Genomic DNA, 12687 nt, shown 5'->3' with positions numbered 1-12687 from the left:
TGACATAAATTCAAAAATAAGCCAGGGAATCGCAAATAGCAGGCTGTGCATTACTGATTGTTGCCAACAAGCCAAGTCTTCAACAGACGAGAGGTTCCAACTTTTCATAGCAAAGCTGCTGCTTTTTGATTGGATATTATCATCAGGTTCCCTGAATCAGCCTTTAGAGATGAGGGAACATTAGCTTCATCAACTGGAGAGGATACTGCACTAAAGCTAACTGGCTCAAGACCCAATTACACTGCTGACACTTCAACCTCTTGGATATCAGCTATGCTGTTAGGTGATGGGAAGCTTTTTTCAAGGAGATCTTCAGAGCCATAATCACTAGAAGATCCGGAGAGTGCCTGGAAAATGGACTGTCTCCAATGAAGTCTTGTCTTGGAGAGGACAGTGGTAATTCAGGGAAACCTAAGTTTTTCTTTTCTTCCAATGCCATTCTTCAGGCACAAATCCCAAGTGGTACCTGGCGACTACTGAATCAAGTACTAATCTTGGATTTATTCTGGTGCTTTGATTACTACATCCTGGTCTGTTTGGAAGACAGCAGGTGATCGCAAGCACAGATCCCCCGTTATTGGTTTATAATGTTATTATAGAGAAGTATATGATAAGACAAGGCTGACTATTCACAATGAAATAGCGGAGAGAGCCCACCAGCAAATGGACGAGCATTGTAGTCCAGGGAAAGAACACAGAATATGTTAGAACCATACGCAGCTGATAGGAACATATATATGAAATTGGATATTTTGCCAAAACATACCTTAGTCTGTGCATCAATGACAGCCCCTTGATTTGCTAGAACTTCTGCCACATTCACTTTGTCCTCTTGTGCTGCCAAATGTAGTGGAGAAAGGCCACCCTGCAAATCAAGAACAACAAATATTAATCTTATAATGAATAATGTCTTACTGATGCGTAAACCCAAGACAATGTTATATTACAAAAGAAGGAAATCACAACTTTTCTACTCAACAGAAATGCACATTATCACTGTGCATTTTCAAGTGCCTCTTTCATTACTAGAGTGCACATCAGATGCAAGTATTCTAACATTCAGCTCATTCAAACACACAACACAGAAGTGGGAGGAAACTTACATTTTAGAAAGACCTCTCCTGCTATGAGACTTGCTTGTTAGCCTTTCCTAGGGTAGTCATTTTACCCTGTGAGTTTTTACATTATTAATCATGGACCTCAGAGATTGTTCTAGTGAGCAGCCTCCTATTATGCCGGTCTATTGTTTTGGGGGTAGATCTAGTATTTTAGGCTTCTTTAGTGTGATCTTATATCTAATTCTTGGTGCAGGAGACAGCCTGTACGTTTTCTATATACTGCTTAAATACAATAATTGTTTCTACTCCAGTCAATACACGTGTAGTCATGTTGTTGTGCTTCTGTAACTTGCATATTTATTTTCTACAATTTCACACAGGTTCATACACAGCCTCTAAAAATAGTCCCATTTAACCACCTGTCCACACTCCACCACATCTCATAGTTAATGTCATGTTGACATTCCACCTCGCTATACTAGATTGCTGATCAGCCAGGAGACATGCCAAGCAAATTCATAGTCTCTCTAATTATGATCTGGGAATTCTTACACTACAGGTAACCTCACTTGATGCTGCCTAAGGTTTCCTCATTGATCTCTTTACCCTATGCGACCTCCAACTGTTAGCAGCTAATCCTTTATTAGCACCAATGAACAGTTGTCCTGGTCATTGCTTTAATATTTCAAAATCAAACCTATCCTGAGGTTCTAATCACACAAAAAAAGTAACACCTGAAGATTTTAAAATATTGATTTATGATCGTGCAGTCCCAGTGTTATCTTATTTTCTAAACAACATGTTTCTATCTGGATACTCTAACTTTTCACAAGAAGCCACCCTTTAGCTGGCCATAAATTTAGTATGCTTAAACCACCCTCGTGGAATCCTAAATAGTTCTAGTTCTGCAGCGCAACCATTCCTTCTGACATGAAAAAGGGAAATTATATGAATATTGACTAAGATCTAAAACTGACACAAAGCTTGTGGGGATGCGTGGGCGTAGACATGAGTTTTTGCTTAAGAATGCTTGAACCTTTATGTTGAATGGACAAGATCCAGTAATTCTAGAAGTTTATTTCATTTGCAGAAAGAATGGTTATTTTAGATTGCCAAAAGCATGGTATGGTAGAAGCTTTTTAGGAGTAGTGGTTCCAAAGATCCATCATGTGGAACATTTTCATGATCCTGTCTAGGATGAGAAGTCAAATACCTGAGTCAAGAGAGGTGTCAGTGCTTCACTGAGTGTAAGAGATATATTTGATACAACGATTCCATCTGTAGGAATGACCCTAAATAACCTGAAGATAAAGAAGTTATTAACCATTGTAGTTAAGTTGTCTACAGATACAGCAGGTGGCTTCTTGTTAGTCGACATAGAAATGGTTGCCGTAAGACCAATGGGTTTGCAGAATCAACTTGCTTTGGATAGCCTTCTTATGGAAGAGGGCGGAGTTTGAAAGATGCTGAAAGTTCAACAGTGTTGCACTTTCATTCTGGACAACAGTAAGGAGCTGAGAAAGTACATCAGGGGCATGACAGACCTGAAAGAGAATTTGAAGAGGGTAGAGGCAACAGGTGGCTGGGAGGCTATACGGTGTGGTTTTTCAGCAGTTGGAAAGTGGTTTGAAAACATAGGTAGTGGTATTGTTGGCAGTATCTTAAGACCTTTGCAGATAATAGTGATATGTGCCATAGTTGCTTTAGGCCTTTACAAGTTGTGCAAGAATTTGGAAATGAAGAGCGCTGAGGAGGGATGGATGAAGAAAAAAGGAGTTTGAGCATGAGAATAGATGAAGTATCTATTACAGTGACATTAAGCCGTCAGAGGAGTCCAGAAGATTTTTCTTGGTATGACCTCAAGGGTTTTGATCTGTTCCACTGATATTAGCGATTGTAATCTGATGTGATGGCTTGATTCGCCATTAGTGGGGGGACGGATGTTGCTGAAATGTTACTGCTACTTTGACGTCACAGTGACCATCTATATGGGACACAGTCTGAATTTTATTGTTTGTAGTGCTAACAAGTTAAGTGTAAATTGGTGCACTGAAAGCCTATATTAATGTGCATTCAGTGTAGAATAGTGATTTAAAGCGATGTGGTATAGCCATAAAACTTAAAGTATAACCAATTAATTTGATCCATGTGTTTCCTTATGATGTTAATTTTAACTAAAACAATAAAGAATTTCTACATGGAAATGTTTTAAAATGTTATATGTTAATGTGGAAAATTCTAGTTCTCCATTATACTTAGTGAAATGCATTTAAGTTATTTCTTTTAAATCTATTGTAAAATGAACACTGACAGATTATTAATGATGAATTCATAATTTTGAATGTTATATTTGCTCTAATCGATATAAATCAATGTGCCATTGTAATTTGCTTTAGGTAGCCTATTTAAGGCCTTTAAGGTCCTGTTTCATAACTTTTGAGAAAAATATTTAGTCATTCTTGTTAACCTCACATTGCTTTCAGCCTTTGTTCTCACAGAATGTTAGCTTGAAAATAGATGCCCTATTGTTTTACGCATAGTAAGCCTGAGAAAGTAACCTAGAAATTGGTACATTGTGGAACTGTGGAAATGGACAATATACAACTGTTTCAAATCGTACAGTAGTGTAAGATGGATGCCATTCCCATGTTCGTAATGGGAGTCTTTTTTTGTTGTTGTTTCAAATGACAGCCATATGATGGACTATGATTGGACAGTTAAACCTTCCGATTTGTGTGGTGTTATAGATTGATAAATCATCGTGCATTTTGGACTTTAATTTACCATTCCTCAGTTAGATGTCAGGCAGACCCCATCTGGAGGTACAGAACTCTTTACCCTTGCCCTGTACTGGACTTAGGACCTGATTTAGATCTTAGAAGAGGGGTCACTCCATCATATCTGTAACAGATATCTTTTCTGCCAAAATCTAAATACTATTGTTTTCTATGGTATTTAGATTTCGGGGGACGGGATATTAGTCACCGTTACAGTGGAGTAACTCCTCTGCCAAGATCTAAATCAGGCTCATATAATTTTCTTTTGACCCATAAAAGGCTCTTGACCAAGCTTCTGACATGCTGGCATCTTTCCTTTTTACCTACATTTTATCAACTTTAGTTAGCTTTATCCTACCCCAGATGTCGTTTTCGAAATTCCTTTTGTCTTTTACTCCCTTTTTACTTTCTGTCCCCATGCCTTGTAGCCCAGCTCTAGGAGAAATTGGACGTCGTACCTTCAAGGGACCCCAACTTGTTTAAGAGACTTAATTGGACAACTGAGATTTATGCAAATGCTTAGAAGAACTGGTCAACATTTACTCTCGGAACACCAGGTTCTAGTTCTTATGTTTTGAAGTGCCTTGACAGAACTTTTAGTTTGTTGGCTGTTAGTTAAGCTTCGGTTGTTTCCTAGACTTCGACATCCGATGGTAATCCTATACCCTTACAGCTTTGTCTTGGGGATTGTCTATATCAACCTGAGTCTGAGTTTGTAATAAAACTCAGACTTTATTTCCGACTTGGGTTTTCCTTGTATGGCCCTTTGATCATACTGTAAATTATGTTTGATTTGATTGTGAATGTTAACTTTGTCTCCACCTGTTCTGCTATGGTGAAAAGATACATTGACCTTGTTTAGAGCACATGCCCTAGCATCAGAATATTGGATACACTGGGTTATTGGATGGTGTATTTTCCTACCTTGATGAACCCGTAGAATCTCACAATAAAGGGGCAAAACTTTCATATTTAGCCAAGAGCTTTCAAAATCCAATAACTGACTGAGAACCTGAATAGACCAGAACTACCTGGTGCTCTCCCATAATTTCAATTATCCTTAAGGTGCTACACTGTTTTGACACAATCACCTGGGGCGTAGCTTCAGGGTGTGTGGGTGTTACACCTCTCAATAAATGAATTTTCTAATAAATAATGGGTACAGATACTTTCAGTCGGGTATGGTGACATGTCTGCTGGATTTCACCAGGAATTTTTATATACATTCAGACAAAAACGTACAAACATTCTCTCTCTCTCAGTTTTTAAAGTCGTCAAAAATATTGGTAATGTTACAAACTATTGTGTTTTCCCTCACTTAGTATTCCTATCAGTCCACATCCCTCTCGCTTTCCACTGCCCCCAGGTCTGTCCCATGCACTCTGATTGTTGTATAATGTATTTAAACATTATATGCCAGCCTATCAAAAAATCTGAAGCTCACGCCCCTCCAATCTTATTGACCAAGTTACACCCATGACAATCACTCACTTGTTCACCCTTCATGCATAATTTTTTTCATTTATTTTTTCACACTTTGATATTGTTAGCAAGTTAGAGAGGATTATGCACACAACACATAGTATGAAGATTAATCATGTACCCCTGAAATATTAATTCATTTGGTAATGTTGTGTAGTGCTTTTTGTGTTAAGTGACTATGTGGGCAAAGGTGTGGGGACTAAGGAGGTTAATCTATCCACGCCTATATAATGCAGTGACTCAAAAAGGTACATGTTGCAAATAGAGCTGTTTTGTTTCACGCATTCTGAGGAAAGAGGTTAAGGGAGCCACACACTGCAACAGGGTATGAGAGACTTAAATAACTTTTTCCGAAAAAAATTGAGTTTCTGGAGAGGAATGCAAGACTGGAGAGAGGAGTGGGTGTGGCAACAAGTCATCAAGGAAAAGAGGTTTTTAGGAGCATACATTTTATGGAGGCAGAGGCTTACTATAGATGCAGCGGGCCAGGGATTCAGAGATTGGGATGACCAGAGAAAGCTATGAAGAAAACTGGTCCAAGTCAGGTACTGACATGGTGGTGAAAAAAAAGGATAGTGCTAAAAGCAGAGAGAGAAAATTGAGATCACTCTGTAGCATCTTAAGCATGGGTAATTGTGGCATTATCTTTCTGATGGACACCATTTTGTTCACATGGGAACATACCAGTCACAAAAGATCCCTATCTACAATGGAGTCCCACGGGAATCCTTACAGTCTCCTCCCATCCTCAACCTACACATGGAACCACTTTATGCTCTACTCACAAATAACAGCAACAAGATTCACTAATATGGAAAAGACACACCACTCCACTTTCACTGTTTTAGACATTCAAAACTTCAAATACTGCTTCCACATCATTAAGACCAGGATATCCAGCACATACCTGAAGCTGAATTTTACCCCAGGATAGAATCTGTGTTATTAGCCAATAACAATAAACAAGACACATTAAAAACCAGGCTCAATTACATGAGCATTGACAACTTTGAACCTACTTTCACCGAATGCCAAGTCACTTGGATTCACCCTGGACACCAATCACACCCTCAAGAACACAAAACCAGAAAAACAAAGATAGCCTGAAAGCAGCTCTCTCTTCTAAATAAAGTCATACTATTTCTTCGAGAAAGCAACTTTAAAATTGCTAGAGCCCGCATACGTTCACATCTGGATGGCAGTAATGCCCTAGTCATTGGTCTCTCAAACTCCACAGTGGCCCGCTTGGGGGCATTATATATACTGCAGCATATGTCATTCAGGGACAGTAGAAATATAATCATATCACTTCCATTCTGATGTAACTTCTTTGGTTCTTCTTGCCGACCCAAACCATCTTCAAAACCAGCTGCATCACTTGAAAAGCTATCACAACCAGCACACCCCACTTATCTTGCATACAAACACACCATCCCTGATTCATAGCCAGGACACCATCAGACAGCAGACTAAGAAGTCTTTAAAATAAAAATAAAAACAAGACACCTGGCCTTTTCCGTCTAGGCACCCAGGATCTAGAACAACATCAGAATCCATTAGGGCCACCCCAATGCTGCTCTAATAGGCAAGAGTTGAACACTACATCACAAAGCATTAATCATCCACAACCCAGCTTCCTTTCCTCTTACTTGTTGATGTTACGCTTGTCTTTCTATGTACAGTGCTCTTCAACCTTTGGCTAGGCTTGGGTTAGAGAAATACCATACACATATATAAATACATGAGAAGAATCTCAGAGTGAGTATCAGACGCTTCCTTTTCTGTTTCCTACTTACACTTATGGTTTTGGAAACAGCAGTTAAAATGCACATATTAAAGAGGTGAATGGAGTACCATGAAGTCTAACCTTTTTATTTGAGGGGTAAGGAAACTCTACACAGAGGATGCACTGAAAATTGATTCAAGGAAATGACCAGGAAAAACTCATCCGGAACTCACTTTTCAATGGTAATTGCTACAATAATCTGCTGAGGCAGACATACAGGGTGGGAAACGATGGACTGCAATACAACCCAAGTGATCAACAGTGGCTGAGATTGGTTCAAGCATTCCTTCTGTTACCTTATTGTTTGTTATGGAGTGCTGCAGTCGTCACAGGTTTCCAGGCATATCTTTGGGAATTTCACGTGACTATTACCAGGCATTCCTAGCCCCAATAAGTGGAGTTCTCCACAGAGGCAGGGCCGGCCTTAGGACAGTATAATAGGTGCAGTTGCACCTGGCGCTGACTTTGGGGGTAACATGGGTTTGCAAGCAGCTGCTGCAGAGTTCCCTGTGTGGCCAGTAGATTTCATGCAGCAATAAAAATGTCATGACAACTCTGGTGATTTATGTTCCTGCTGGAAGGAGATAGGACTTTTGGCTATGGCGAGATGAGTGGCTCTGGTGGAGCGTGGTACTGAGGGAATCCGTGGAGGAGGTAGTCATTGAGAGGGCACCAAAATAAAATAGTCGCACTGGACGCCATCACCGCTAAAGCCGGCCCTGCACAGAGGTTCAGTCCTCAAAGGGAAAATGAGAGCCCTCTCTGCAAATGCAAACTTTGCCTTTTTTTTAATGGTCTGCAGGGAAAATAGTCTTCTTTGGAGAAACCCTGCCACTACACATCCACTAAATATGAGGGTAAGTCGCCCCTCTTCTCACTCTTGACGAAGAGTAACTCCAGCCCTTTGTTTAAGTAAATTTCCACCATTTCCAGGATGGAATTGGGTCGGCCTGCAGTTTAGGGATGTCCACAAATGTACACTTGTGGGCATTCCTAAACGTACAATGTAAAGAAAGCCTTAGAAAGCCCGCCTCCACCCCTTGAGTGGGATTTATAAGTGTGTATTTCTGCACAGTTGAAAATCCATTTCTGCTGGCCTGGAATCCATCTGTGGATTACTTTCAGGTGTGAAATGGTAAATGTGGTCGTAACTTATGTTTATGACTAAATTTACTACTGTCAACAGTGCCTGTTATGTTTAGATATACAAGCATATGAGTTAAGAACATAAATGCAAAACCATGTGTAGCATCTAAGCATAACCAATTTACACCTACCCAATTCTGTATTTCTCCACATCAACGTAGACTGCAGGAAAAATACCTCCTGATTGCTATGGAGACAGGTTAACCTCCTTGTATTCTCTTTTTTTGTCATGTTTGAAATATGCTCTGCTATGTACATCAAACAATGTGTGCTGGAGGGCGTTAGTCTAAAAAATTCAATAAACACAGCTCAAGTGAAGGAGTAACATTGAGCTGCTCATCAGGTAAAACATACTTTTAACACAATGTATCCCTGAAGCCTATTAAATTGAAATATTTCCAACTAACAATGTTTTTGCCGAATTAAAAGAGTAAATCTTTGTAGCAATGGAAATAGGAATTCCTCTGATTAATCTTAAAAGCACTGTTTACCTTTTTACCCAAGAGCTCGCTGTTAAGCGGGATTGTTCTGGCTCTGCCATCATGACTGAAACTCAGCCTTCTTCCGACTAGATTTACTACTTGCAAGTGCATTTACGCTGTTGGCGGTGTTAGGTATAATTTATGTGTGTAGTGGGGGTGAGAAGCAGGGCCCAACTGTCCATCGTGCTATTGGTTGAACTCAAGGTCTGACCTGCAGCCCGGAGCTCTGTCCTATTTTCTGTGCATTCTATCAGCTGCATGCCGGCCCTGCACCAAACTACACCGGAGTCTTTCTTTGAGCCATAATACCTGTTAGTAGCTTCTTTGTTTTGTGTTTCTTTGGTGTCGACCTTCGAGGATGTCTTGTAAATCAGTTTTTAAAAAGAACAATTTATAGTATTGTTCCTCCAGTCATTTACCTTCACTTATTCTGTCTTCATTTTTTTTTCAGGGCTACTATACCACGTTCACCTTTTGGTTCAGCCTCACCAAACTTACAAGTTTCCAAAACACAAGATGGTGGTGCCCTTCTCAAACACAAAATGACAGCAGAAGTGAACTGCCATAATTTAATGGAAAGTGCATTTGAACTGCAACTACTGACTATATATTACATACATTTAATTAAAAACTAAATGTTACAGGGATGTTATAGTTAGGCTCACATTTCACACATACAAAATCATAGAAATTCAGCAGTTATAGTCACCGCAGCTAAATATAACTTGCGCCCCGTAATGCGCTGCTTGTGACCTCACATATTTAATCACTCATGACATGTGACATTGTTTTCACAGAAAGGGAGCTGCTAAAACAATTCCCACTCTGTGAGAGCAGTTTCCTCTGTTTCCCTGCCTGCATCTCACAGGCAAGGAAACAGAGGAAACCTCAGCTCTGAGTGAAACAGCTCTCGCTTACACAGAGTGGCGTGTTTGCTCTGACTTGTCAAAGCTCCCTCCAAGTCAGAGCAAACACCTATGTCCCGGGACATACCAGAATCCGGTAATCCGGTACTGTGGACTGGCGGTCCCCAGGGTCATCAATGGCTCCTCAAGTGTGAGGCGGTGCTCCCTGGGGCTGTGGAGGGCAAAGGGGGATGGGGGGTGGGGGGGTCATTGCCCTCTCAATATTTTGATTGGGTGCCATAGGAAGGTGGGGGTCCCTGGGGCTGCAGAAGGTGTGCGCCCCGCCCCGCATTATTTTAAGTGACCAGGGAAGGTGGCGATCCCCGGGCCTGCAGGGATTGCATTACAATACAGTCCAGATGAGTTGGTCATCCCCAGGGCTGAGGGGGAGCTGAGTGGCCGCCCGCATTACTTTGAATCTGTGCCCTGGGGAGGTGGTGGTCCCTGGGGCTGCATGGTGACCCGGTGCACCCCTGCATTATTTTGATTAGGTGCCCCGGGGAGGTGGTGGTTCCCAGGGCTGTCAGGGGGAGCGGCCCCTTGCATTATTTTGATTAAGTGCCTCAGGAAGGTGGTGGTCTCTGGAGCTGCAGGAGGGTTGGGGGGGTGGGCAAATGGCCCCCCGTATTTCATTATATTAAAGCCCCGGGGAGGTGGTGGTCCAGTGGGCTGCAAAGGGACTGGGCACCCCCCACACAGAAGACGTAAATGCCCCTGGGACCTGGCCCACCCGGGAGCTTGTACAGAACAAGCTTAGTCCCCCACACATTTTGCTTTTTTTGTATTTTTCCCGCATTTTGCAGCAAAAATAAAAAAAAAGATACATTTTTTTTTTTTTTTGCTCTGGACGGGTGTCAGGGTGCCTCTCCTTCAGCCCTTTTTTAAAAAAAATTTTTTATTGTGGGACTCGGATAAAGCGGAGTCCCAAGATGGATGCCAACACTTCCTGGTGTTGGCAGGCAATCAAAGCTCTGCATTTCCATGCCCAAGCTTGTTATTTTTCGTGAAGTCGTTGCGACCAAAGATATACAAAGTTGGATATCCTTTAATTTCTCCTAAACTACTGGGCAGATTTACAACACATAAACAAAAGCGTAATCTGCGTACTGACAGCTAGCTTTCTGCAAAATTTGGTGTAATTCTGTCCAGCTGTTTGGGCTGTAGTCGTGTTCAAAGCTCCTAAGGGAATTAACATGGGAAACTTACTTTTTGAACCCCCCCCTTTTTTTCCTTGGCCGCTTGAGGGCTCAATCCAAAACTTTCCATGTGCAACAAGAATCATCAGGGCAATTGTTTTGGAAAATTTCATGAAGATTCGTCAAACTGTGCTTAAGATATAGACAAGTCAAAAATGCTTTTTCTATGGAAACATGGTCCTAACTATAACTACCTACTGGCGACTGCCAGTGGGAGATATATATATATATATATATATATATATATATGGTCAGAACATTAGCAACCTACATTCAAATCCCAAGGACATATTAATACAATTGTATGATATTCCATGGGATTACATTTTGGCGATGATGCATGTAACCAGCCTGTATGTCTCAATAGAGCATTTTAGAGCTCTTAAGGCAGTTACATCCTTTTTGACTATGAAATCTGACAGCTATACAATAAATTCTCAGAAGCTGTTGGAATTCATTGAAGTTGTCTTGGAAAATAGCTATTTTATCTATAAGGATGTGATGTACCATCAAATGCGATGCCTAGCGATGGGTTCTAAGTTTTACTTCCTCCTATGCAAATCTGTTAATGGTCGCATATGAGAGGGAGTATGCCTGAAACGGCCCCTTCTGCAATTCTGAGAAGGTTGCCTACTGGGGCTGATTTATAGATTATAATTTATTGATTTGGAAAGGGAGTATTGAAGTGCTACAAGAATAGCATTAACACCTAAACTGCAATGATTATAATGTCCAATTAATTCTGGAATACAGTAGAGAGAGACTAATTTTATTGGATTTGAAATTATATGTGCCAGAAAGAACATTAGCATCCAAGGTATATAGGAAACCTACAAGTGTAAATATAATCCTACAAGGGCAATCTGGACATCCAAAACACCAGATTAACAATATTCCATTCTGAGAGTTTCTTCAGGCCAAAATAAATTGTAGTGTGGTGAGGGATTATGCCAATGAAGTGGTCTCTATAACAAATAGGCTTGTGGTCAGAGGTTATGATCCTAGAATCACTGAACAAATAAGGAGTAGGGCAGATAAAATCAGGAGAAAGGAACTCCTTAAAGCAAGGCCTGTGATAAAAACAAGAAAGGCAGGAAGGAGTGAGGTGTATTACTCATTATTGTAATGGAAATCAAGAAATATTCAGGTGCCTCAGGAAACATTGGGGTTTATTGAAATTGGACTCAGATCTAAAAGAGATTTTACTAGACAAACTGAAAAAGTTGGAGAGGAGAGGCAGTAATATTGAGAATTCAGTATGGATGAGGGAAATGTTTTGGATCAAGAAGTTAAGGACAGTTACAAAAAGGTTGAATCTTGATAGAGAACTACACACATTATTGTAACAGGATGCATATAGGGAGCAACAAGAGATTGGCACCTGATGGTGAGAGCCTCCTTGCAGTAAAAGGGGTCCATAGGATTGGTAAAGATTGGAAAGTCTGTGAAGTCTACTATTTGGGTATGTGAGTATGGGGTATGGAATTTGAGGTTATCTTTTAAGAGAAATTTAATAGCAGTTTGATGAATGTGAAGAATAACAAGGGACAGATGTAGATATTGCAGTGCTCTGGATATATTAGTGCAGTGGTGTATAAATATGTGGTGTGTGGGGTTTAATCCCATATGATTGAAGGTGAGGTGAAGGGAAATTAATGTTAAGATGTGATGTAGTGAATTATATTGTTCAAGTGATGTGGACTTGGAAATGTCAATAAAGCATCAGTGCAATGGATTAGAGAGAGTGAGATTCCTGTATGGGATAAGCAGGATTTGATCCCACTGGTCGCAAGAGCATGTGGAAGGAAGTGTAATTTCATATATTTTTTTTAGATTGATTGGGTGACAGGAAGTC

The 12687-nt window shown here is 40.5% G+C and overlaps 1 protein-coding gene across 34 annotated transcripts in view; it reads right to left on the bottom strand.

The window, feature by feature from the left end:
• ANK3 (ankyrin 3) overlaps positions 1-12687 on the bottom strand; it is a 1678649-nt gene that overhangs the window by 356967 nt on the left and 1308995 nt on the right. For all 34 annotated transcript variants that reach the window (XM_069240922.1, XM_069240928.1, XM_069240923.1 and 31 more), the window contains one exon: positions 767-865. In XM_069240922.1, the coding sequence (XP_069097023.1) occupies positions 767-865 (99 nt within the window). The remainder of the gene's footprint in view (positions 1-766; positions 866-12687) is intronic.

The sequence above is a fragment of the Pleurodeles waltl genome, chromosome 6 (genome assembly GCF_031143425.1).
Source record: "Pleurodeles waltl isolate 20211129_DDA chromosome 6, aPleWal1.hap1.20221129, whole genome shotgun sequence".
Taxonomy (NCBI): domain Eukaryota; kingdom Metazoa; phylum Chordata; class Amphibia; order Caudata; family Salamandridae; genus Pleurodeles; species Pleurodeles waltl.
This window is presented reverse-complemented; position numbering and strand designations above follow the sequence as displayed.